The sequence below is a fragment of the Pyxicephalus adspersus genome, chromosome 1, assembly GCF_032062135.1.
Source record: "Pyxicephalus adspersus chromosome 1, UCB_Pads_2.0, whole genome shotgun sequence".
Classification (NCBI taxonomy): Eukaryota; Metazoa; Chordata; class Amphibia; order Anura; family Pyxicephalidae; genus Pyxicephalus; species Pyxicephalus adspersus.
Genome location: NC_092858.1, coordinates 21,960,664 through 21,987,939, shown reverse-complemented (window position 1 = coordinate 21,987,939; position 27,276 = coordinate 21,960,664). Strand labels below are relative to the sequence as shown.

Genomic DNA, 27,276 nt, shown 5'->3' with positions numbered 1-27,276 from the left:
CTAAATCTGAAGTAAATGTTCAAATAGATGACGGGAAGAATGATACAGAGGAACCATTAACATGTACCAAGTAAGTGTTGTTTAAATGGCCTTGAGAAGGTGACTTCACTTTATGGGTATAAACTGTAGTAGAGACAGGCCAAACGTTGAAAGTAGCATTTTGTACTAAGGGAACATAGAAGAACAGATACATAGAAAACAAGGGTAACAGTACAAACACAGAACTGGAACAAAAATTCAATATTCTTCTACTGTACACCTTATGACTAAATTATTACTGCTAGAGAATTTTCTTTATAATATTTCAGGTCATCCTGTGCTGCGATCTTTGGGTTTAGAGGTATTGTCTACCCAGCAACTAATTGTATAACTCTGAAAAGTGACTACCAAATGGCATGGCCTGCCTTTGGGGTTATTTTGTCATGGATCTTCCATGCTGAATACAATATATACAACTGGGCTGATTTAATAAAGCTCTCTAAGGCTAGAGAGAATACACTTTCATCATTGAAGCTGGGTGATCCAGCAAACCTGGAATGGATTTCTTAAAGTCATTTGCTATTGTTAGCAAATGTTTTTAATCCTGGACCGAATCCATTTTAAGGTTTGCTGAATCACCCAGCTTCACTGATGAAAGCGTATCCTCTCGAGTCTTGGAGAGCTTTAATGAATCAGGCCCAGCAAAGATTTCTGGTCCAAAGAACTCATCAGACTTTTTGTAAATATATTTTTTTGTGGCACACTGGTCTGTATAAATCAGATGCCAATACCCTAATTTGCACCACATAATTTACCTATACCAAGCTCTTGCTCAACTTTCAGGGGCAAGTAGCACTGTCCAGGACTTGTTTCCAGGGCTTGAATCTTCAAGGGGATAGCATCTGAGGTAGGACTGACACAGGACCAGGAGCAAGAACAGAACTTTGAGGGAGACTATGGAATCCAGGGAGTACAGGAAAGGGTGGGTAAAGGCCATCAAGAAGTCAAACATGGGAGAGGTCGGGGTCATAAACAAGTGAAAGCCTGCCAGACACTGTATCCAATGGGCAAAAGGCAAGGCAGAAGTTTGGAGATGTAGCCATGGAAAAACACAAGTGATGGTATGCTAGGTGAAGTTTGCAAGGGGCAAGTAGTGAGAGGAACTTCTGTAATCTTTTTGATAATAAGGGGCTAAAGAAATGGCTTCAGAAACCGATAAACCATCAACATTTTAATAATAAGCCTGCTGTCTTGTTTATTAACATTAGGTTAGATTAGCCTTAGTCAGTCTGTTTACCCCAGAAGTACCCTTGAAATAATTTTCTGATCTCAGGGAGTACAATGCCCCTTACATTGGTGGCAACTGGGAAGAATGCTTATTGTACAGATGGGGGGTCAGAAAGCAACTTTTACAGACAGTAAACACATAATTAATGTAATGCCCCTGGCTCTTCCAGGTGGTGTTGGACGTAGAACCATCAAAGTATCATAAAATAGTAGGTCAATTAGATACAGCTCATGTAACCCCTAGCAACTTCTAAGGAAATCTAGTCAATAATGGCTGGGTTAGATACCTAATTTGTGAAACTGATGTTATAAAGCTGAAAATATATTTTCCCCTTTATGATTGGTTTGCTATAGTGTCTGTGTTTATTTTTCAGCAAATTGAAGAAAATAATCACTCCATTTGTAATGTCTTTTGGATTCAGGTAGGAAACAAAGTAATGCTATGTCAAATAAAGGGTAATGCATATATTTCCATGTTTTTGGGGTGGGCCTTGAAGAACCATAGAGTCTGTTGAAAAGTTTTGTTTGTCAACTTCTGGCAAGGCCACAACAGGTTTTACATCTGCCACATGCACCTCCTAAAGCCATGTGACATCTACATTGGAATAAATCATGTGGGGCAATAATTAGCTTACAACCTGTTGCAGCCCTGGCACAAATGTGTAAGACCTCTATTCCAGGATTTTTCACAGTAGTTGGGCACTCAATTTAAAGAGGATACAATACTCTCAATTACTAATGGCAGCTGCTTGCCTAGTTTGCAGGAGAGCTGTTTAAAGTTTGTTAACCTGAGGACACTGTCGATCTGCAATATGTAAGCCCAACCACATCTAATTTCATTATGTTGGATGGTAAGACAATGTATTAGTTTATAACACTGCACTCTCAAACTCCTAAAACTTTTTCTTGATAGCTATGTGTTCACACATCAGAAATGTAAAATCATGTATATATTGCAAACAAGCAGCACCTCACTCACCCCAGTTCAGACTTGGTCTCCAGAGCCATATGACTTGGTCATAATGCTATGGTGAATGTTGGCCAGAATGGGATAGGTGGGGGTCTTAACTAGAGAGATTTTAAAAATAGGAAAATTGTGCTATGTTTTATAACCAACAATATGCAGAATGTTTGGCCCAGAGTCAGATATATCTAGTCTCCCTAACCCCCCTACCCCCCTTCCGTACAATCTTGTGCTACCCCCTTTTATCCCCACTGCCTATCTGTAGCATCTTTATAAAAAACCTAAATAGTGTTAGATCTTCAAGAAAGACCAAAGTGGGGTACAAAGAACCCACATGGAACAGATTGCCAACTTTGTACACATACACCCAGAACTCACCATAGAAGAACTGAACAATGCTACCTTACCAGGTGTACAAACCCAGAATGTGTAAACATTAGGTACAATCTCTACCAACCATACAGGGGCAGTAACAATGACAACCCATTTTTTTCATACATAAGAATGTGTTTCTGACAGCATAAAACAACATGTGGGTGGCTGAATGTTATTCTTGGAATCCCTGCCTCCCTAGGCCATGGCCAGTATTGGCTATACAGACACAATGCCCTTGTTTTCTTTATAAAGTTAAGATAGGATTGCCATGCTGTATGCCTGCAGGCTTCAACAACATAAATCTGCTCCTACTGATGTCATCAGTTATAAAACAACCTCTAAGAGGTAAAAACAAATAGAAAATGGTTAAAATAACATACTGTCAGCAGAAGATATGCAATTGCCATAAATGTTTGATAAACAGCACTACATGTCAACTGAAGTGTCAGCTCTCCGTTTTGTCAAAACAAATACCTTTGATGTATAATCTTTTAATCAGTTATATCTTGTCATTAGCAGTGTTTGTAAGGAAGAATTTGAATTCTACAGTCTATATTTTTTTGCCAAATCATTATGATGGGCAGAAGATGGTGCCTGCTATTTGTGACAGGTTATCTAATGTCTTCATTCAAATGAAACATTTTAGGTGTCATGTACTGGGGATGTGGGGCTTTCACATACTAAAGCAAAAGTCTTCTGCACAAAAAATTGTTGTTTATCTCCCTACCTGTCTTACCTTCTGCACACATTTTTTTTTGTTATGATCCCCATGTCACTACTAAAGCAGAAAGAATATATATTAGAGCTCTTCCACTGCAGGAGATCTTTGACTGTTGTATTTTAAAACATGACAGGGTCACTTTAAATTACAATAGAACCCCGGTTATCCGGACCTCAGATAACTGGAAAACTCAGAGAACGGGCACCCGACAGCTGCGCTTTCTTTATTGCTCCTGCAGCCCTAGCAGAGTTGTGGCATGTGTACTGCACCCAAGAACACCTACCACAGCTTTACTAGGGCTGCGGGAGCAATCAGGAAAGCGGAGCTGTCAGCAGAGCTCCGTTATGGGCTAGGTAAATAAACCCTTATCAGGCTTAAGCTGTCATCAGTGTTTCCCCTTTCTCAGGCATTCAGCACTAGAGGTGAATGGGGAAAAGTCTCCTCATTCAAGTCTAGTGCTGAATGGCTGAGAAAATTAACCTTAGTTATCCAGAAACTACACTTATCCAGAATCGGCCATACTTGAAAATGCCTTTGGTTTTGTAGACTAGAATAACAATAAAATCTCTGCTCTCCCTTGCTCGCCGATGTTTCATTGATATCTCCAGGTTTTTGTAAAAACTGGAGAAACAAATAATTAAATACCAAATAAAATCCCAAAATTTGTCAAACTTTTATTTTAAGTTTTGGAAACATTGGGAAGGGTCAGAACTCCTAACAGGGGCTCGCTTCTTATCCTGCTGACAAAACTCCACTATACAGAAATAGAGGGAATTCTTCAATGGCAGCAAACAAGAAATAAAAAATGCTCCAGGCTTAACAGGTTATTCTTCTCCTTTTTAGGTGTTCAGAGGTGCCATGCCATTGCAATGCCACAGAGATAGACTAACCATGACTTTAGCTGCATTTCCATTCCACAAATCTACAGTCTCCCCCACGCCTGGTGCCCCACTAGCACACATAAAGACATTTTCCTTGCAACCTTATTGATTTATCCCTTTCACCATTTCTGGTCCCATAACTGGTGCTTTGTGTAATAATGCCATGCACATACTTGATCTTTTTATCTCTAATTCTCCTCCTGACTGCCATCATTTACTGGCCACAACTTTGTTTACCCAACCTGTCTGTCCAATTTTCTGTTCTCAGATGTCCCTACACTCATTATTGGTGGTTTTAACATTGCAATTGATATCATCAACTCTAATGCTGGCAAACTTCACAGAGAGGGACACCACACACTCAAACCTTTCTTTACTCACTTCTGTTCCCTATTCAGCTTCATACATTCTACTTTCCCTATCTCAGGCCACAACCTTATCCAATTCAACCTCATCTCATCCATTCCTGTAACAACTACAGCTCAGTAGACCATTCTTACACCGACTGATCACCCCCCCCATTCACTCTCTGATCCCCTGCAACCTTTATGCCTTATGTAACCAGCTCATTGAAAACTACATGCCCATCTGAGACTACTCTATCTAATATTATTATCTAATATTTATATGGCGCCAACATATTACAACGTTTTACAAATTCCATAGTCATGTCACTAGCTGTCCCTCAAAGGAGCTCACAATCTAATGTCCCTACCATAGTCATATGTCATTATCACAGTCTAAGGTCAATTTAGGGGAAGCCACCTAAACTAATTGCATGTTTTTGGAATGTGGAAACAGGAGTACCCAGAGGAAACACACACAAACACGGGGAGAACATACAAACTCCAGGATAGTGTCCTGGCCAGGATTCAAACCTGGAACCTAGCGCTGCAAAGTGCAGAGTGCTAACCTCTGAGCCACCGTGCTGCATCATGCTACATGGTGACAACACTACCGTGCAGTTCTAATGCAAAAAAAAGGGTTGCTGCACTGTTAAAAGAATACCAAATCTACAGGCAGGAACAACAAGAAACAAAATTATGTTACAGGAAATACTAAAAAAAATGCACGTCGTATTTCATTTTTATAGGTGACACTATAAAAGCACAAAATCAGCAATGTACACATTTACTTTTGGTTGATGAAATGGAAAATGAATAAAACCTACTGCTTACACATTAAATATTCACAGCAGACTATGAGGACGTGAGTTCAGATCAGTCAGATTCCAAGAAGTCTGTTCTGATCATCCGTCCTGTTCAAGCTGCACCAGACGACACCGCGCCAGTGTGGGAAACATTTGAGTTGACAAAACAGAATAAATGTAGACTTAGGTGGAGCAGCTTCAGCACATGAGAACAACATTTCAAAGGACAGCATTCTGTGATTTTTCATTGATGCTGCTGATATGTCATTTTGCACTTCACATAAAAACATTGTTTAGCTCCATGGGAATAGATAACTGAAAAGAACATCTCCATGTGTTCTAGAAAATGTGCCGTGCAACACTCCTGGTCCATTAGCTATGTCAATATTGTTTTTCATGCACTATAAACTTGTTCTTCTACAGACAACTTGTGTACACAGGAGCTGACTGAGGAATCTGTTACTCTGTTAATCTGTTTTATGAAACACATAGGGGTATATTTATAAACAATGGGAAAAGTGAATGTGCGCAGTGAAATGGCTTGTTTATTTGTGTGCATTGAGAAATGGGTGAATGCACTTGTAGGGTAAATATAGATGGGTAAATGTACTTTAATGTACTTGAAAAGAAATGGGCTTTATTTATTAAAGTTTTTGAAGACTGGAGAAGATAAACTATTATGGAAAACCCTGGATGATCCAGCAAAACCTGGAATAAATTTCCTAATAATTGGCAAATATTTTGAATTCTGAACCAGATCCATTTCACATTTGCTGAATCACCCAAGGCCCGCCATGATATTCTATACTGTCCAGTCTTGGAGATCCATAAAAAATCAGGCCCATTAAGTACACATGGGTGAATACAGTGAGAAGTGCACTATATAAAAAGTGCTAATTTTGTACAAAATTATTATTTCCTGTAATGTGACGTTGCTGCTTTCACTGTTTAACATTATCTGTTAATGTTATCATAGGCAGGGACAGAGCTGCAAGTGAAGGGAGTACAGCTATGTTTATTATAAGTGCCAGCAGGAGGTGAATATTATAAATTGGTAACTAATAATTACATCCATTTCCGGACAGTTACCAAAGTACATGGGGGGGGGGGGGTTCTATGGGCTGGCAGTGTAACTTAACTTCATTTGTTTCTTTGTCCCTGTCAGTAACAAGATTGACAGATGATATTACAAACAAAACCAGAGGAAACCTTAAACTTTCAGGTCTCAGGGAACACTTGCTAAAATTTATTCATTGAGAGTTGGAGGAATGCCCCCATTACAGTGATGGTCAGGAAATAATGCCCTTTACAATGTTGGTCAAAATGCCAACCTTTTGAACAGCTCTAAATACCATTGGCATCATCTTACTTGCTCTGCCAAATGGCGTTGGACCTGACCCTTTGCAGACTCCATCATATTGGGGGTCAATCAGCTCAAGAAACCCAATAACATCCATTGGAGGAATCCTAAGGATCCATAGAACCCTGGTTGGGAATGGCTGCTTGAACCCATGTCTACTTACTCCCCCTTAAGCAAATTTACAGTACATTGTCCCATCTATTAAAACCATTCATAACCCAGCTGTCAATTGTCCTGTGCAAGATTGGAAATAAAATTAATCTTATAACTGTATTATAACTATTTGTATTTCAGAGTGTTTGGAGTTCTGCTCATCTTGGTGGATTTTGTGTTCGTCATTGTGGATCTGTCAGTTATAGAGAAAAGTGCTCAGACAGCATCTATCATATCAGGAATTTCCTTGGGCATTTCCTTCTTCTTCCTCATGGATGTCCTGCTACACATCTTTGTTGAAGGGTACGTGACAGATTTGGGGTCAAGACACTGAATGTGTGATTTGAGTAATGCTGAGCAAACAGTATTGCCACAACAGTTTAAGTGCACCATAAAAGGAAAGTTTGATGCATGCTAATGCATTATTAGTAATCAAATTAGATGAATTCTCATCCCATATTACTTCAAGTGAAATATCTGCTGTAGACCCAGGGTGGTCCAATCTTTATGGGTAGAACTATAGGGAACCACTATCATCTATCCAAGGTTATTGACGGCTATGCAGTGCTAGGCTATTCATAAAATTCAGGCTAATAATAAATTGGAATTCACCTACACCTACCACCTATTGGATTGTCTACTACCTTTTGTGGTCTGATACAGCAAGAAAGTTTTGTTGGAGGTGGGGGAGTAGAGAAAAGAAGTGCAGGGGATGTAAGGACAATGTTGTACAGGGAAAGTCAGGAAAGTTGGTGAGTATGGAGAAGGGAGTGCAGAGGATGTAAGGAGTAGTTATGCAAGGAAGCTCAGACACATGGCATTTCCATAATGTGTCCAAGTAGGAACAAGCCGCTTACAAAAAAAACAACACCCAACGCCATCAATGAAAAGAATTGAAGGCGGATGGAGCAGGAGGAAGAAGTGGAAGGAGGCTCAGGGGTATATAAGATGGTGCAGGGGAAGGAGGGAAAGGAAGTGCAGAAGATACAGAGTTATTGGGGTGTGGAAGACATTATAAGATTCTCATAATGTGTTCAAAATTTCTTCTTTGTAAAAAGGGGCAAATTACTTCACCAGTTTAGCATGTAAAGGAATAAAGAAACAAATATAGGTCAGCCTGTAGAAAATATAACTAGAGACTGACCAAATTTTTAATGAATGTTGCACCATAAGGAAAACCATTGTATGGGTATCTGTACAAAAACATATTTATGTACACATGTATGCCAAGAAAATCTGTGGCAATAAAAAAAAGCTAATAACTTACATTGTTAATACATATGTTCAGTGTTTCTGACATCTCCCCGATACCACAGTATAGTGTTAGTACCTCTGCCACATATCTGTACACAAACTCACATAAACCCTGTTTTACTCTTTTACTCTGTGTATTCATCTACCTCTTTTCCCTGTATAAGTCGTACATTTAAAGAAAGATGTTAAAAGGTTGCTGAATTATTTAAAAGATGAACCCCAGATACAGTGACTTTTCCATTTCTCATATTTCCTCCATTCTCACATATCAGGATGTGCCTTGTATTGTATGGCGTGTCAGCACCTCTGTTGTCTGCTTCCCTCCCATCCCTCTCGCTTTGAAATCTTGTATGTCTGCTTTGAACTAAATTAAACTTATCACTTTGCTGATTTCAGTGTTTCTTTTTCAGATTTCAGAAATACTTTAGTTCGAAGTTGAATATATTTGATGCTGCTATAGTTGTTGTCACGCTGATTATTACCCTAATTTACGCATTCACAGATTTCAGTGGAGCCACCAACATTCCAAGGTATGACAAAGTCATTAAATGTGGGTATTATGAATATAAATATTATAATATGTTTATATGAATTGGTAGAAAGCGCTTGTTTCAGATATTGTTTAATATGACTTCCGGTTTGAACTAAGTGCAAGTCTTAATATTTCATTCTAGGGTTCAGTTTGGTGTATGTTCAGAATGCATATGAATTTAGTTTAATGTCTCCCTGAAACACATCTGCACATTCTTGTATCAGGAAAGTAATGTTTATCAAAGATATACCAATCATTCAGGATAAAATTATGTTTTTGTTAGATTTCCTTGCATGTGATTGGATATTCTCTGCAAAGTGAACTTTTAATGCAGTTAATAAGCTAAGGAAACTATTCATTGCAGGGGATTCTAACTATCCCCCATTCTATTCAAACCAAGTAGCTTTGGCTTCGTAATTATGCTTCCTGCCTTTAGGGTGAGGAATTCACCCATTGCTAGGTATCCCCATTATGATAAACCAAAGGGTAAGAAGAGATGGCACTGAAATCCAGGGGCCGTCTGAGGAATATGGTTACATATATTGTTACTTCAATTTTATTTTTCAGCCTCAAAGTGTCTTATAAAGGATTAAGAGTTTTAGAGCCCCTCATATAATTTTCTATTAGGGGAATGATTGCAGAGTCCTTCAAATTGTATATGTCAGATTTCTAAAGACCATTCATATAGACACAGAGAGAATTTTTATTGACCTTGGCTTCACTAAAGCTTACAGAAATGGTGAAGAGTGGCAGCCATTCCTATTTGTCCTTGTTCAGCTTTGCAGACATTTTTATAAACCATTCCCTTGAGTCCCAGTATGGCAACAATCTTACTTGCGTCCTATCTGCTGTACTATCTGTTGTATTCATTTGTACTATCTGCTGAATAATGTAGAATAGGAACAGATCATTGCAATACTGGCTTTGCCTTTGGTCTATAATCCCTCTGGCTGCATGGAAAATGGTAATAAATATGCACCACTGATATTTTAAGGACCGGCATATTATACATACAACTATACAGTACAAATATGTGCTAACTTAATAATTCTCTTTTGCTAGACTGGTGAACTTTTTCCGAGCTTTGAGAATCATCATTTTAGTGAGAATATTCCGCCTGGCGTCTCAGAAGAAACAACTGGAGAAGGTTACTCGTAGAATGGTAAGAGTGGCTTGATATCGGCTGCAAGATGGAAGCCTAAATTGGCTCAGAATAAACAAACTGAATTATTAACAAAATGAATGATGTCATTGCTGTATCACCTTACTTTGAAACTATTGGCACAATTTAAAAAAAAAGAGAAATTGAAAAAGTTTTACAGTGCCCTGAGGAGAATATTGTATTACACAATTTTGTTATGATGGCACCTACCAGAACTTTTTGTTGTTATATTACTGGCTAAGTTTACACTATAATAAATGCAGTAACCATTTGTGCAACAAATGGAAGTGAGCAGCAGTTCATTGTAGCAAAGTACTGCCCTGCAATACATATAGTGAAAACATCATATGCCATGTGTGATGTTCCAGGATATTGGATACTGCAATCCACATATTTCAAATGTAAACTGCACTATAGTTTTGGAGGTTAAGGAAAAATCACACTAATGACAGCTTGTAAACAATGAGGTGCCCCCTGAATATTATTCTCGAATGGACACTTCTTATATAAGAAGCCATCATTGCAGTCTGCACTTTCTTGCTTACAGAATCATTGTTCAGGAAAACAGTTTGTTATCACCTGACATCATGCAGACCCTGGGAGCCTTAATTATTAATTCAGTGCAAAGACATATGATAATGTACAAAGTCCTTGTATTATCACAGAGCAGCAAATCAGATTTTACTTTGCAGGCTTGTAAAGGAGGTCTGAAATCTGGTGAGTTACTGAATACTTTGTATATCGCTGGTTTCTCTTTAAATGACAAATATGATGTTCTTGGCATTGCCACTGCAATTTTTGGGGGGAGTTCCCAACCCTACCTCATATTGTTTTTTTTAAATATGTTGCCAGTGGATTTTCTTTACTGGGTATTACAGGTAGTCCCTGGGTTACATACCCCCCCCCCCATCAAGCTTCAGTCCTGCACACAAGCAGCAGGGAAGCCCCCTTCGTATCTAGGAGTTGTTTGTTTGTCTGATGTACTTAACTCGGGAACTACCTGTACTATTTGCCTGGCTGTAATGCTGATACTGGTTTTTAGTCCTTAGACTTGCTGATCTTGGTACAGAGAGAAGGAATCCTGATCTTTATCTATTAGTAGTTAGTCTCATTTAACCAGGACTGTTCTTGTACTCTTAAAACATTACGCATTCTTCCAAGCTGCTTCATTCACATGAACAATCAAACTAATGAAGCACCTTGGAAAGCCAAACATTTGCAAAATGTCTTCAGCATCTTCAAGAAAAAAGTCCAGTTTAATGTGACCAACTACTAATAGATATACAATGACCTGGATTTTTAAGAACTTTTCAGGACCTTTTTATCTGAAGATGTATTTTTTGTCTTCTCATTTTAATAATTAGAATGAAACTGATATTTACTACTTATTTGATACATATATATGATTTGCAACTGATAACTTTTTAAACTGAAAAAAAATCTCATTTTTAGGTTTCTGAAAATAAGAGGCGATATCAGAAGGATGGATTTGACTTGGATCTCACCTATATTACAGGTTTGTGTTACAGTACAGAAGTCACAATTTCCCCCTGAATAGACTATATTTGTAAAGCTTCAAGTCATGTATAATGATTATGACGGGCCTAACTTCTTATTACATTACCTGACAAGACATTGGTGGCCAAAGTTTAGTGGATTCTTCATATATGATACTGGACAATATTATGGCCTCATTATATAAGCTTTATCATAACACATATCAATCTATAGATATCTATCAACCGAACTACTACTAGATATGTCACCTAAACTATCTGCTTTCCCCATTGTTCATGAATCCAGCAGCTGGGAAGTCAGCAGCTGAAAAAGAATCTAATTTATATCAAGCAGATCAATGGCATCATGTCCCATTATTTCCTGCCAGATCCGTAAAAAATGGACAATGTATTGTGCACATAATAACTGGCAATATAATCAATAAAAAGGTGATTATTTTATTACTTTCAGATCGTATTATTGCCATGTCATTCCCATCCTCTGGAAAGCAGTCATTTTACAGGAATCCTATAGAGGTATGTGCGATGGGAAGACTAATGGGGACATTTCTCACAACTGCCATTGTTTTCATGTACCATCCAATTCTTCCTGTATTTATGAGTGCCAAACACTCTCTAGTTGGTAGAAAAATTTATTGATTTCTAATCTTCAATTGGAGAGGTTACCAGTCACTAACAGTCGTTATAATAGGAAATCTTTCAGATTTGCATTACATTGTTGATAAAAGTGGACACAGCTAAAGATCTACTCCTATACTGCAATATATGTATATATATAAATTTTTTTTACTACAATATTAATAATGCTCTTCACCTTTTCAACCTGCTAAAGGATTTGTATTTATGTGTATTTATTCCTACGAATGTCACAGCTCCGCTGTACAAAGCACTGTCTGTGAAAAGCCTGTGCCAATTTCAGGTCTAGATGGAGAGAAATGCAAATGTCTTAGCAGGTACATCAGCTCACATAAATGATATACCTGATGTAATTAAAATTTACAAATAACCTGATACATTTTCCTGTCTAAAGTCGTATAGAAGAAGCCGTCATCAGCAATACATTTCTACAGTATACAACAACTATAGACAGACTATAAATTTAGATGTAGAAACCTATGGATGGCTAAGCTAGGTATTATGTTTATTACAACCATAATAGTTTAATTAGTGTTGTATGGTTGATTAGTGCTGTATTTACTAGGGGTAAGTAGCTCCAACATTGGTAAAGGAGTGGAGTGACAATGCAGTCTAAAAGCAACTGTGCACTGTCAAAGTACAGAGACAGTCATAGTGCACAGATAGTTACAATGTAGAGACAGCCAACGTGCAGAGGCAGAGACAGGCAGGAAGCAGAGGCAGAGTCAGTCACAGTGGAGAGAAAGTCATTGTGCAGAGATAGGGTGCAGAGACAGTCATGGTGCAAAGACAGTTACGGTTAAGAGGCAGAGACAGTCATGGTGCAGAGTCAGTCACAATGCATAGACAGTCATGATGCAGAGGCAGTCATAGTGCAAAGACAGATAAGGTTGAGAGGCAGAGACAGTCAGGGTGCAGAGGCAGTCAGGGTGCAAAGCCAATCATGGTGCAGATACAGTTACAGTGCTGATTTGTGCTGATGCACTTTGTAGCTTCATAGTTATTACATAAATGCCATCTCAATCTTCTTATTGCAGTTAAAATATCTCATTCTTAGTTTCTTTCTGATGCTCATAAAGATATTTTGTATTTTATCCATATTTTATGACTGTATTTTTTTAACTTTACCCAAAGGATGTTGCAAAATTTTTGGATTCCAAGCATAAAGATCACTACAAGGTCTACAATCTGTGCAGTAAGTTATTTTAAAATTAACATTTCCAAGACAGTCCGTTTTGACAACTGTGCATTTTTTTCTCAATATAAACATATGAACAAGCCTCATGTATGTGTTCTGGTGTCTGCTTATCAAAAAAAAGTCCATAAAGCTGTATTCATATTTAAACTGCACCCCCTCTAAAATCCTACTCCAATGTCAGAGATGCAGCAATCCTCTCGTAAATATCTAGCTGATTTTTTTTAGGTCAACGTGATTTATAAAAGCAGAATGATTCCAGAAAGCAATAATATTTTATGTAATTAACTGCAGGCAGATATCTTTATCACACAGAAATAGATAAATCATAACATCCCATAGATGTTGCCTGACCCGACTAACCCCTGCAGCCACCAGTGATGGTCATAAACTAAGTGAATAATAAACTGTGCCAATAGGTGAGGTTGTGTCAGCCAAAACATAAATAACTTCCATGACTCATAGGCAAATCAAGTAATTATTACGGTAATCAGTATTTCCTGAATGTCCCATTTGCATTAGAGCTCGGGCAGAACTCACTAGGTTCAAAAAGTGATCACAACAATCTCCTTGCACATATGTACACAGTGTAGTCACGCAGAGCCAACTTACATGTTCAGCTTTCAAGTTCAGAGCCACAACTAATACATTTACCAGCATAGCAGGACACTTTTTCCCAACCTGCCATTAATTTATTGCTCATGCAGTGCCAACATATGGGATCAAACTGTCACAGTTTTTGTCTGGTAAAGAAGGGGGGTTAGTATATTGGGGAGGATGGTGTCTGACGTATTGTCCACGCATGGTAAAGTGATGCTGTCTCTGCAAAGCCTTTTTACCTTCTCTAACTTCTTGCCCATCCTTAGCCGGTAATGCAGTTTATTGTGTCAGTGATCCAATGCAATGATTTAATTCCCCAACAGGCCAGGCCAGGCCAGGGATTTACTGCTAGACCTGAGCACTCACTATCACAGTGCAGTCCTTTCTACAAACAAGGTCCAGGTGTTCTTGCTGGTAGAGAGATCCGATAAGTTGAATATAAGGGGGTTGAAAGAGTCTTTTCAACAACACTGTCAATTGGTCAAGGTAGCCACATACGTCACAATTAGAAAATGTTGGACCCCATACTAGGTAAACTTCCTGAGCCCCTACTTAAAAGTTCCATCATTGCAAATGTCAAGCTCCCTTGATCAGTACTTAGTACGGAAGTGACCCTTATCCTCAGCAATGGCGGCCCTGGGTAAACATGAGTGGAGATCTGATTTACACTTGCAGTTTTATAGTGCTTCCTTTAAACTGGACCTGTTAATTTGTATAGTATATGGATTCAATTTTAGTAAAGAAAAAAATACATTTAAATGTAAATCTTTTCTTACAGGTGAAAAAGGATATGACCCTAAATACTTCCATTACCGAGTGGAGCGAGTATTTATAGATGATCACAATGTCCCTGCTCTGGAGTAAGTACCCTGCAGCCTATTCCGTGCTCCCTACTATGTGACTCAAGTGCCATAGGCAGCTCGCCTTTCCTTTTAATGTTGCTAGTGACAGCCTCTGAAAAATATCTTAGTATTAGTTTTAAACTCCTGCAGAAAAAAATTACAAATTCATCGGGATCAATATAGTTACAGAGTAGGTTAGGTTAGAAAGACACAAGTCCATCAAGTTCAACCACTAGGGAAATAAACTTATCCCAGATATAAAACCCTATAAGACATAGTTGGTCCAGAGGAAGGCAAAAAACTCCTGGTACAATTTGCTTCAACAGGAGAAAACAATTCCTTCCTGATTCCATGAGACAATCAGATGTTCCCTGGATCAAGTCACTGTTATTTATACTTTAAAGCCTTAATACCCAGTAATATTCTGTGCTTCTAGAAAAACATCCAGCTTTTTCCCTAAAGCAATCTATAGTAGTTGCTCAAACTACTTCCTGAGGGAGCCGATTCCACATTTTTATAGACCTTACAGTGAAGAATCCCTTCCTTATCTGGAGATTAAACTTCTTTTCCTCTTTATTAAACATCCTCATACTACATTTTATGTTTGAAAGTGTCTTTTGCACTGAAAAAGATTTTGGACCTCNGAACCTCGTCACCTTCTGTCACAATTGTGCTGTCCCCCTCTGCAGCCTTGATCTTTTATGACCTCCTGTGACCCCACCCATTGTTTTATTCATTATCCAATCAATTCTCATCAATACCTGCCATACCCCTCACACCATATTTCTGACCTATGGCCTTCCCCCCACAGTCATGTTGGCCCCCGCCTAGCTCCCCTCTCGCAGGCTGCAGGGCCTCCCTGGAGATTAAACTTCTTTTCCTCTTTATTAAACATCCTCATACTACATTTTATGTTTGAAAGTGTCTTTTGCACTGAAAAAGATTTTGGACCTCTATATGTTCTAAGCCTGGTTTTGATTAGCACTATGCCAATCAAAATAGGAAATGCATTGATGCAAATGCTCCTGTGCAGATTATAAAGAATTATATAAAGTTCTGATATCATATAAATATGTTGAAATTTTTCTCTTTAGGGACATGCTAAAGTTTACAGCCAGTGTTCGTTCTTGGATGGCAGAGGATCCCAAAAATGTAATTGCTATTCACTGTAAAGGCGGTAAAGGTGAGAAGATTTGATCATATGCAGTGGTGTATCTATAGCCATAAAAGCCCACATGGCTGTTTTTGGGTCTGGAGTGGTAAGGGGTCCGATAGAAAAGCAAAATGTGCAGTCTAGAAGTCGAGAATGATTGTTGTTTGTTGAAGATCTCCTTTTCAGCAAATGTATACTTTTTTTAGTAGAATTTGTTTAATTGTCCTAGCAGTGTAGATGCATTGTCCTAAGTCTATTACAACCCGGAATGTCTAAAATCAACCGTGTTTGCTCAATGCCATCTTCCAAAAGCTAATAAACTATCTTTCCTAATGTTTGTAGTTCTGCAAAAAAGGGCCATAATGTAAATGTAATGCAATTATATAGTATTAGAATATTTGTGTGTTTGAGCCCTAACTTATGTATTATTATAAAATGTCCTGATGGGTATTTTTATTTCTGCTATCTCCCTGCACTGATTGGCACTATGCCTGCAGCCCTCCGTTCCCTTGTCTTTGATGTATTCATACTTCATTTTTAGGATTGCTGTATTATAACTTTTGAAGCTGCCAGATGCCACAGAGAAAGGTTGTGTAGAGGCCCATCAAAATGTTGTGGGGTCCATTAAACTGTGCTCAAGCCTATGACCCTACAGTTAGCTTCAATGGGAAAAGTGTAATGTTTATATATTCATTATGTGTTGCTGCACACCTCATATTTAGTTTGTTTTTATTTTGTGCTTTAGGCAGAACGGGGACTATGGTTTGCACCTATCTTGTGGACTGTGACCAGTTTGAGAGTGCAAAGGTAATGGTCTTATTGTGTAAATTATTTAACTTAGGCAGTAGTAAAAATATAACCTTTAGGTCAAAGATTAACAATAGAAGACATAAAAAAGTCAAATTCATGAATTATTTGTAAAGTGGGTAGAAATATGTAAAGGTGCTTTGCAGAATCATCAGAATCAGGTTTATTTACTATAGTGAAGGTGTTTTTAATTAATTTTCCCAATCATGTGCAAATAAAATGAAATGAGATGAGTTCATCAGTGTGTTGCTTCCATGGATAGTTTCATACAAAATGGGGCCCTGGATAAATAGGAGGCTTCAAATTCACAGCATTCCCCCCTGCCATTATTTTAATTGGGGTCCTGGAAAAGGTGGGAGCAAATGTCTCATAACTGCCCCCTAAAACTGGTCCTGGCTGCTCCTCATAATACTGTCTAGTCATGAGGCTGGAGTAGGGAAAAACTTTGTTGTCAAAAATAAAAAAATACAAAAATACTGAAGAAAAAGTTCCCTCCCCTATCAGACAATTGTGTTGTGTTCCACAGCTGTCCAGATTTGAGGACTGAAGTATAAAGGGACTGATTTATTAAATATCTCCAAGAGTGACGAAGATAGACTATCATGGGGGAACCTGGGTGATCTAGCAATCCTGGAATATCTTTCTTAAAAATCATAAGCCAAAAACTTAATCCATTACCAGATCTTTTCCAGGTTTGCTGGATCACCCAGGTTATGTTCCAGGATAGTCTATCTTCTCTAGTTTTGGGGTACTTTAATAAATGAGACCCATGGATAGAAATTAAAACCCTTTGATGGGTAAAATGCTCCCATACATGCATTGCATCTGTGTATGTAGCTAGTTAATATATAGGGCCGGATTTATTAAAGTTCTCCAAGGCTGGAGTATATACACTTTCATCGGTGAAGCTGGGTGATCCAACAAACCTGAAATGGATTTCTAAAAAGTAATTTGCTATTTGTTAGCAAATGTTTTCAATCGTGGACCAGATCTATTCCAGTTTTGCTGGATCACCCAGGTTCACTAATGAAAGTGTATCCTCTCCAGTCTTGGAGAGCTTTATTAAATCAGGTCTACTGTATCAAGGGTTGCATACTGCCTACAACAAGTATGCAAGCATTTCCAGGGACCTGAACATCTTGTGAAATGATTCTTTTTTTTGGTTTTGTTTAGGAAAGTCTGGATTATTTTGGAGAACGCAGGACGGATACATCAGTCAGCACCAAGTTTCAAGGTGTAGAAACACCCTCACAGGTGAGTTGAGTCATGTAACTGGTTCATCTTCAATGTAAGAGCAGTCACATGACTTAGGGAAACCAGCAGTTTAGTATTTGTAGTTTGTGTTAGCAACAATGTTTTGTTCCTATAATGCCAACATTTTGGAAATATTTCCAAATGCATATGAGGTGCTCTGAATAATTACAGTACCAGTAAATATTTATTTTGGCACATTGCAATTATTCTGCTCCAGGAGTCTCTTTCTGTAAAGTTATGTACACATGCTAAATACTTCCTGTCTGAGACTAACATTTGTGATAATTTTGGGCTACAATCTAGTTTAGCAAAGTCATGGTACAGGTAGTGCCCGGGTCACATACGAGATAGGGACTGTAGGTTTGTTCTTAAGTTGAATTTGTATGTAAGTCAAAACACGTACATTATTTTAATAAATACAATTAGGACAGATGTTTGTCTCAATATATTATCAGACAGCGTGGTGTCAGTTACTGTATAAAATCCTCACTGTGAGCTAATCACAAACAAAGCAAAAAATTAAAATCTTTATGGAGCCTAGACATTCAATAACTTCTGGAGCAAGCTGTGTTTTGATATGCAAAAATTAATAACTGCAGAGCTTGTCTTGGTCATTAAAGAGTTACAAGAGGCTGCAGAAAGAGCTCACCCCCCTGAGATCACCAACATCTTCAGCAAAAGATTTTGTCTGCAAGTCATCCAAACCGCCCCTCCCCGATTCAAGCCTCCGTTCTGCACACAGGGAGCAGGGAAGCCCCATTCGTATCCAGGAGGCATCCGTATGTCCTTAATCTGGGGCCTACCTGTATATCACTAAACCACCGACTGGGACGACCGTAATCTCCTATATAGGATAATACACAAACATGCCTGCTGCTTGTACTCTCCCCTTACCTCTCCAAAGAACAGAACATTATTGTTTGTACGGCACTCATTTTCCCTTGACTGGAAATGATCACGAAAGATGGTTTCCAGTGAAAAAAATTTACCTACATAACTGTACATAGAGGATTCAAAAATCTGTGGAGTGCATTTATAAATATTTAACAGAAGATTTACCAAAATTGTACCCAAAGTGTACACCAAATTACAAATTGATTTAAAAAAAATTTTAAAATTGTATGATTCAAGAATAAATATTGATTTGCGTTTTTCCTAATGAAAACAATTGTGAAAAAAATTTGGGTGAAAGTTGGGTGACTCGGGTGAAAACATTTATAAATACTCCCAAATCACAGGGGTCTACCTTTAAATTCTAATTTGTTTAAGCCAACAAAAAAAATTCTCTGTTTTGAGTGGCCAACATCAAGATGGGGTTGAGTTAGTGAAGGAATGTAAACTGTTTATTCGTAAGGTGAATTATCACCTTGTACAGGTAAATTAAATGAAACTCTTCTGACTTCAAACATCCAATTGCTTGCAATAAAAAAAGTCATGTGATGCTTTAGATTACCTTACATGTGATCTATCCATCTATAGGGCATTCTTAGGGGATATCTATCTATAGAGCATTCTTTGCAATGTGAACATTCACTAATCCAAGTGAATTATCCCTTGGATTTGCTCCTTTTCTAAATCCATTTATTAAATCAGCTCCAATGTGTCTAATTTGTTTATAGAGATTAATTTACAAACCAGAGCTATTTATAGGTGGCTCCCATAGATATAGGGAAGTGTCCTGTGGGTATTGGACCCTCTGGATTACCTCTGGTATGGTATAATGATGTTCTGTGTATCTGTTCACTTGCAGAGTAGATATGTGGGTTACTATGAAGTTCTGAAGAATAAGTACAATTTACAACTCCCTCCAGAGAAAAAGTTCAGAATCCGAAGTATTAGAATCCATTCAATCCAAGGTAAGTCTAGCACTTGCTTTATATCATAGGATTTATTAGAACATTAATATTACACTTGGGACAAAAAGATGAATTGAGGAGAAAATTTGCAAATGAAGGTTCTCAAAACATTTACGATGCAGTTGGGCTTTACCAAATCTAAGCTGAAGTATAGATTAGCAGCCAGGGGTTTGTGTTTGTAGCATGCAAAATGGTAACCAAATATTGACTAGTACAATGTATATATACTAAGGCCACTTGAAAATCAAATCGTGATCCACATCCACACCTATAGTAAAAACTCCCTGGTTCATGTTTCAGTCATTTTTGAAAGAAAAGCCATCAAAACACAAATTACTAATATCTACAAATTATGCTAGTATAGTCCATTGTTGTCCCTATGAGGAAACATGGATTGCCATGTAGTTATCCCTTGAGTACATACAGGCAGGACATGGCTGCAAAAAGGCTAAAGGACATCAGTAGCACTAAGATACAATGAAGGATGAACAAGGGTGAAATATAGTGTGTTAATTTTAAGTATTAGTACATAATATAAAGTATAAGCCAAGATCTTTTACCCTAAAAATGACAATATTTAAAACACAGTTTATACCCAGGTCACACCATTAGATGGTGCTGTGTCCTTATTCAGAGTGTGTAACAAACTCTTGAAATCGCAGACATTTGTTGCACACTTTACATAAAGCACAAAAGATCATTTAAAATCAAATGACCCATCATAACCAACTCAAAAGTACTAAATACTTTAACCTCTAAAAATGGGGAAAAAAATGAACAGATCAAGTCCATGCAAATTATTTTTTTCCCTTTAAATAAATGTTATTAAAATAAACATAATGGATGTATTTATTCGCGTTAATTTTATTGGCATTTTCTATTGATTGCTGTATTGAGTATTAGTAGTGACGGCCGCCTTTTGTGCCCTAGGTTTATACTCGAGTCAATGCAGGTTACCTGTATTCTCAGGTAAAATTTAGTACCTTAGCTAATTTGGGTTGGTTTATTTTAGAGTATATATGTATTAGTATAATAAGTATATTTAAGTACATTTATATAATAGTATATATATATTTTTTATTTTCCAATTGTTTGATTTATACTTAGTGCTTAGAGTAAATTTCTAGAGAAATATTAAAACCCTCCTCCAATCCCTAGTCTTGCACCCCCAATCTTAGCTTTCCTGTACCTGTTTTTCCTTTACTTTGTGAAACATGATTTACCAAGTCCACTGCAGACTCCTTTTCAAATACTTGTCCGCAGCTGGACAACCAATGGGAAGTGTCCATGTTATTCGAGCAATGGTGTGGATGCCTGAAAAAATTACATCCTCTAAATACAAGAGAATGGGACTGGAATATTAAAGGCTTTGTTTTTTGCTAGTGATTTATGAAAGAGGGGAACCAGAAAATAGTGAGCCTTATTTTCTCAATCCCAAGTGCAGCCTAATATGTTTGTAATAAATATTTTCTTTCCCTTGAGTTTATCATTCTTCACTGTGCAGTCATGCCTGGTCACCCCCCCCCCCCCCCCCCCCCCCCCCCCCCCCCCCCCCCCCACACACACACACACAGAGTTTGAGCAAATAAGCAAAATTCACTAAAATGTACTTGTAGTTTAAGGAGACATTTATTTGTAAGTTCTTTGCCTGTCAATTTGGCTGAGATTTTTCCATCTTTTTCACTTGGATGTGTGGATAAAGGACTAGCTATATTGACTGCTTTAGTTTTTAGCAATTGGCTATTAGGTGGCAGAAGGAGCCTCAATGGGGTAATTAAATGTGGAATTGAATGGATCCAAATTAAAAAAATGTCTGAATTCATCAAAGTAGATGAATTTAAAAATAGGCCTCGAAATGGCATTAGGTTAGTGTTTACATCTACTATAAATAAGCCGCTCGTTTTCATGTATGGTAGTTGGGAAGTCTGATTACCATTAAAATAAAATTAAACAGCATAACCATTTAATTTTGTTGATTATTTCATGATACACAGGAGTCGGAAAAAACAATGGAAGTGACCTGAAGGTTCAGATAATAATCAAGAAACAAGTGGTATTTCAATGTGTCTGTGAAACTCAAGAAAACTGCAAGGTAAAGTTATCTTTAAAAAGGAACTCCAGACAATAGGCTAAATACACAAATGAAATAAATTTAAAAAAGCTTTATCTAAGAAAGGATTTATATTTCAGTATGTCCCGTCCTAAACAATGTACATAGCCTTGTCACACAGAACAGAAGGGAGGAGACCTGTTTTGAAGTTGCTGAAGTTCAGTAACACCTACAGGTCTTGTTCCTCCTCCAGCCTGTGATTGGACTGTGAAAAGAGAAGCAGCAGATTGATAGGCTTATTTCTCTGTCACTTCGATGTCTTTTCCTATCACGTGATCACTGAAGCACAACTGATTGGCTCTTTGTTCTGTATAAGAGGCATTAAAAATAAATGTATTAATGTATTAGCATCTAAAGAGCCGAACTCACGTGTGTCTTTTAGATCTCCATGGTCTTAAGCTTTCAACTAAAAAATGTACATTGTTAGGAATAATGCTGGTACTAGGGAGCCTTCTGCTCTGGGTTTAAAATCTGATTGGATGTATGCATTTCAGGACAGTGGGTTTTAGGAGCATGTGATTCCAAATACAGACTATGGTTGGATTATAGTCCACTACTTATGTATCTTTTACATAGGTACATTTATATTTTTATGACCGATATTTTATTTTTTTATCAAATTACATCTAAAGAGCCTAAAGAATAGCCAGGGTACAGAGAACTTGGCAGGGCAGTATAAGTGGCTGATGAACTAGTCATCATAAGCATATGGCAGAGAGAGCATTACTACCAGTGGCATTGCAGTAAGAAGAGATCTGGACATTTGAAGAGACTTTCCAGTGACAGGATTACTAATACCTATAATTCCCTCCTGCGCTGCTTGGCTCTCAGCCTGTTCTGCTTTATGGGCAGCGGAGGTAGGTGGATGCCAATGGTTGGGCTCTTAAACTAAAGTATAACATTAGCGGTCATTAGCAGACTGCATTAGTAATCCAATATGAACTCCTTCAGGAGACACCTCTGCCAAAACTAGATTTCCACCCAAGATGACTAATAATGATAATTTCAGGCAATGAAAATTAAATGTGTGCATAGATCCTTACAGAGCACTCATTTGATCCTATGGAATTGCTTGTGAGGTTCCAGAAGTAAAAGGATTTTTTTTTATAGGAAGGCAGTCAGTAATAGCTTTACCAGATCCAAATTTTCCCACTTTACCAAATTTGCCAAAATTTCTGTCCTGGATATTAGATGCTGCCTCTAGTTATCTTAGATCTTACGTCTCCTTGGCCCCACCAATGAGGTCAGCGAGAGTAGTAGGTGATAACAAACTAAACAAAATTATTGAATTAAAAAAAGTGGCCTGTAAACTGCTCGACATGCATATAACCAGCTTTTTCTTCTTACAGCTGTTTTTTGATGCGGGAAATAATAATGCAGTCATCAGCTTGGAAGGTTGTCCGGTTATCTCTGGAGATGTGAAGATCAGATTTGAATCTAGTGCTGTAAGTAATTTAGTTTTGTTTTGTGTTTGGGTATGCCATCCTCACCAAATATATTATAATTAATTAAGGCAACTCCATCATTTTCTATGATACCAAGTGATGCAGGGGATAGAAGAAAGTATAATAAAAAAGGATACAAAAATCTGGTACTCAGATAACTGGAAAATTCAGATAACCAGCACCCGACAGCTCCGCTTTCTTGATTGCTCCTGCAGCCCAAGCAGAGCTGTGGCATGTGTACTGCATCCAAGAGCACTTGCCACAGCTCCGCTAGGGCTGCAGGAGCAATCAAGAAAGCAGAGCTCCGCTGATTGTTCCTCTCCTTGATTGGCTGAGGAAAGTGAAACCCTGATGATGCTTAAGCCGTCATCAGGGTTTCCCTTTTCTCAGCCGTTCTTCACTTGAGTTGAATGAGAACATATCTCCCCCATTCAAGTCTAATGCTGAATGGCTGAGAAAAGGAAAAAATAATTAACCTCAGTTAACTGAAAACTACACTTATCTGGAATCGGCCATTGCCCGTGGGTTCGCGTGGGTAACCTAGGTTCTACTGTACTATATAGGGCACCCATGAAAAAAAAGGGCTGATGGCAGCATTATGTCATACAGTGTAAACCAAAACAATACCATGTCATGAAATATCTGCACTTGGTAAGAATCTTTAATAAAACTCATCAGTATTACTTTTTCCAGTTTAAAAGTAAATAATACATATAGCATGTTCCAAAATGCTCCTAATTAATCTCCTTATTGAGATATTGTGGATATGTTTTCTTGGATGTCGCTGGAGCATTTTCATTTCACTTGCTAGGATAATATTATGTGATTCTATATGTGAACACTCTTTCTTTGCCACCTTTTTTCTTCTTTCTCCACTATTTGCCTTGTGGATAAGCTCTGACATATACCAGCATATCGTATATAATAGGATATAGTAATTACAGAAAGGGGTTCCCTGAAAACATGAAAGTTATTTCTAGGGTTCCCCCATGTTAAAAAGAAAGGGAAGGCCACCATGGGTCTGTATGGGTCCACATTCTAAGACATAATGGTGGCATCAGCACTTTCTTTTCCATTATGCATGGCTGCCCTATATAAAGCTTTTTGGCATCTCTTTGCACCGAGATCGTAGGAATGTATATTTTGCTGTAGGATACTACTATGCAGTAGCAGCTTTACCTGTCCCCTGTGTCAGATTCTTAATGAAAACTTTGTTAATACAAATTAGTTGGTATGTTAACACTAATTTATCACTGACAACATCTGGTACACATAAGAAAAAAGAAGTTTTGTAACATGAATATGTAATATTGCTAAAGTTTCAAAGTCAAAGAGTTTTTGGTAGCCCTTAAAAGGCTTTGGATTTCTAAATGAGAAACATATCAAATGTAGGTCACAAAGAGGTCAACTTTACTTGTTGATCGTTGAATGGTCAAACAGATATCTAAATTGTCACATCAATGCCATTGTCAAGTCCAAAATCTCTTATCTGTCTATCTTTTTTTTAATTTAGGGTCTACCTAAGGGCTATGATGACTGTCCATTCTATTTCTGGTTTAACACTTCATTTGTACAAAGTAGCAGGTAAGTTGTGACATTGTAAATGTTATTTTACTTTGCTGGAGGTCTTAGTTCAAATTAACTTATTATTTGGGGGAGCATGAGATGTCATTGAAGACTCTTGGATAATGAGTGGCTTCGGTGATATTGGGTGGAGAGAGCTTGAAAAAAAACCTCCCATGGGGGAAGCACGGAGGCTTCCATTGCTGACCCTCTTGTACCAGTATCCCCAAACTCACTGACACAGGAAAAGCATGCTTTAAAAAATGTCTGTCCACTTTGGTCTATCTTCACCGTACTCCTCTCTCCCCTCACTGTACATTCTTGTTGGCCAGTAAACCTGTCCATCATAGCCATGGACCAGTAGGAATATAGGAGGGAAGAGGTAGCAGAAAACCTTGACACTTTGTTGGAGATTTTCCTGCCACAGGAACCCATGACAGAGTCTCTTTAAAATTCTTTTATGTTTTTTTAATAATACCTAAGAAAAAATATAGAAATTGCATTGTGTCAATTCTCTATTTCACCCATATTTACCAAATATGTAGAATATGTTTTTTTACCTAATACATTGTCAGTGTTTCTTAACCCTATAGTTCCCCCAGGCGTTCCTTGAGCATTTTGTACCTCTCGGGTCAGTTTAGGTGACATCATTGATCTTTTGGCTATCTGTAAGGATACCATTCTTCCCGATAGCCAATAATGTAGGAGGAATTCTCCCTATTGACCACTACACTTTCATGCTGTGAGCTGTGGATATATCAATTAAAGCAGGGGTTTCCTAAGACATGACAAATATTTTAAGGGTCCCCCTATGTTAAAAAGTTAAGGAAATCTGCCTTAGATTGTAGTCCGTGACAAACAAATAAAACTTATAACTGCCAAAAGGCTTAAAACAGGCAAGAGGATCACCAGCCTCCATGAATATTTTCAGTTTCCCTACTGCTGTCCCCCTTCCTGTATCCCACTTAGGAATTAAGAGTTCTAGGTTCTTCTCTGGCACTGTTCCAGAGACTGAAAGTTACGACTTAGAAGAGATGTAGTTGTTCGACCAATGTCCGACCACCACCCGCTATTTGGAGGGGGAGTGGGTACCTTTTCTGCTAGCTGTCCTGGTAAGAGAGACCCACTATTTCCTGTTTTCTTACTCTCTCCACCCTCCAAATTCCATACCACCAATCGGCTTTTTCCACCTGCTCCTCAAAACACGTCCCCCTTTTTCTGAAACGTTTTCAGTTCCACTCATCCTGTGCACATAGTCACCCAGACCCTCTGCCTACATTCCGCTATGTTCCATTCGTCTCCAGGTCTGTACAATTCATTGATAGATATATAATATTTTATTTGAGGTATTTACATTGGACTAAAAAGAGTGACATCTGAAGAAGAACAGAGGGATTTACTTTCAGAAAAGGATATTCTCTCCAAATCAGGGACAGTTGGGAGGTATACAGGAAGTAGGGGTTACATGTGGGCTTTTGGTGTATATAAATGCATGTGTTATTAAATATTTGAACAACCCAATTTTCTGCTTTTTTTTCCTAATCAAAATATTATTTAATATTATTATGATTAATTATTGTTAATATTATAATTATTATTTTAGATTATATCTATCAAAATATGAGCTGGATAACCCTCACAAAGAGAAGTCTGGAAAAATCTACAGAGAAGATTTTGCAGTGGAGTTAAACTTTGAGTCATGATTCGATGTTTTATATTCAGGCATAATTCATGTATATGGACAGCATGACATGAACTGAAGAGCCTGAAACACACATGTGCCATATTTTATACTGTAATAAACTATTACTTTTATACTGATGTTTATATGTATATATTATCATTACTGTAAAGATGTTATCTTCTTCTCGGCAGTAACCTTGGTTCAATACAAAAACATTGGCTATGTAGCATTTTTATATATGTCTATTTTTAACTCATTGAGCATATTTGGGTAAATGTGCATGAATGTTTAAGTGAACATCAGCTTCTGAGTTTATTTGTCTAATTGTACTATCACTTCTGTACTTGTCAGCATCTCTATTACATTGTACGAGAAATCTTATTGTTCTAAGTGGTCCATATACACAGAAAGATAATTTATAGAAGAAACTACAAGTGAATAGCAAGATTCAGACCTCTAATTCATATTCTAGCCATTGTGCTACCTAATGCTGCTATTATGTTAACTCCCAATTTCTCATTGGAAAGTAAATTTTTTTTTCAAATAAAAAAAAAAAGCTAAAACCATAATGAATAATAAATTATCTGGAATAGAAAACTAAAAACCTATTAAAAAACAACTTTTATTCATAGGACTGGTTGCGGAAATTTTACATTCAGTGATGCACATGTTAATGTACATTCCACACCTGCACTGTATAATGGCAATATGTAATTTTCTTTATTTTGGAACAAAAGTACAATATAAGACAATTTACTTTAGTAGGGTTTATAGGAAGTATTGCATGATAATATTT

General features: G+C 37.6%; 1 protein-coding gene across 2 annotated transcripts; it reads left to right on the top strand.

Annotated features, from left to right (window-relative positions):
• Positions 1-26,693, top strand: LOC140325743 (phosphatidylinositol 3,4,5-trisphosphate 3-phosphatase TPTE2-like). Of its 2 annotated transcripts, XM_072403754.1 has the most exons (18): positions 1-70; positions 1,641-1,688; positions 7,012-7,173; positions 8,535-8,654; positions 9,719-9,818; positions 11,271-11,334; positions 11,787-11,851; positions 13,106-13,166; positions 14,545-14,626; positions 15,703-15,791; positions 16,507-16,568; positions 17,742-17,822; positions 19,573-19,678; positions 20,609-20,647; positions 21,673-21,770; positions 23,138-23,233; positions 24,747-24,817; positions 26,400-26,693. In XM_072403754.1, exons 2-18 carry the CDS (start codon positions 1,672-1,674, stop codon positions 26,497-26,499), a joined length of 1,413 nt encoding a protein of 470 aa, XP_072259855.1. In that variant the 5' UTR covers positions 1-70; positions 1,641-1,671; the 3' UTR covers positions 26,500-26,693. The 2 variants fall into 2 exon arrangements, with proteins under 2 accessions (XP_072259855.1, XP_072259864.1); XM_072403763.1 differs by lacking the exon at positions 20,609-20,647.
• Positions 26,694-27,276: the final 583 nt, after the last annotated feature.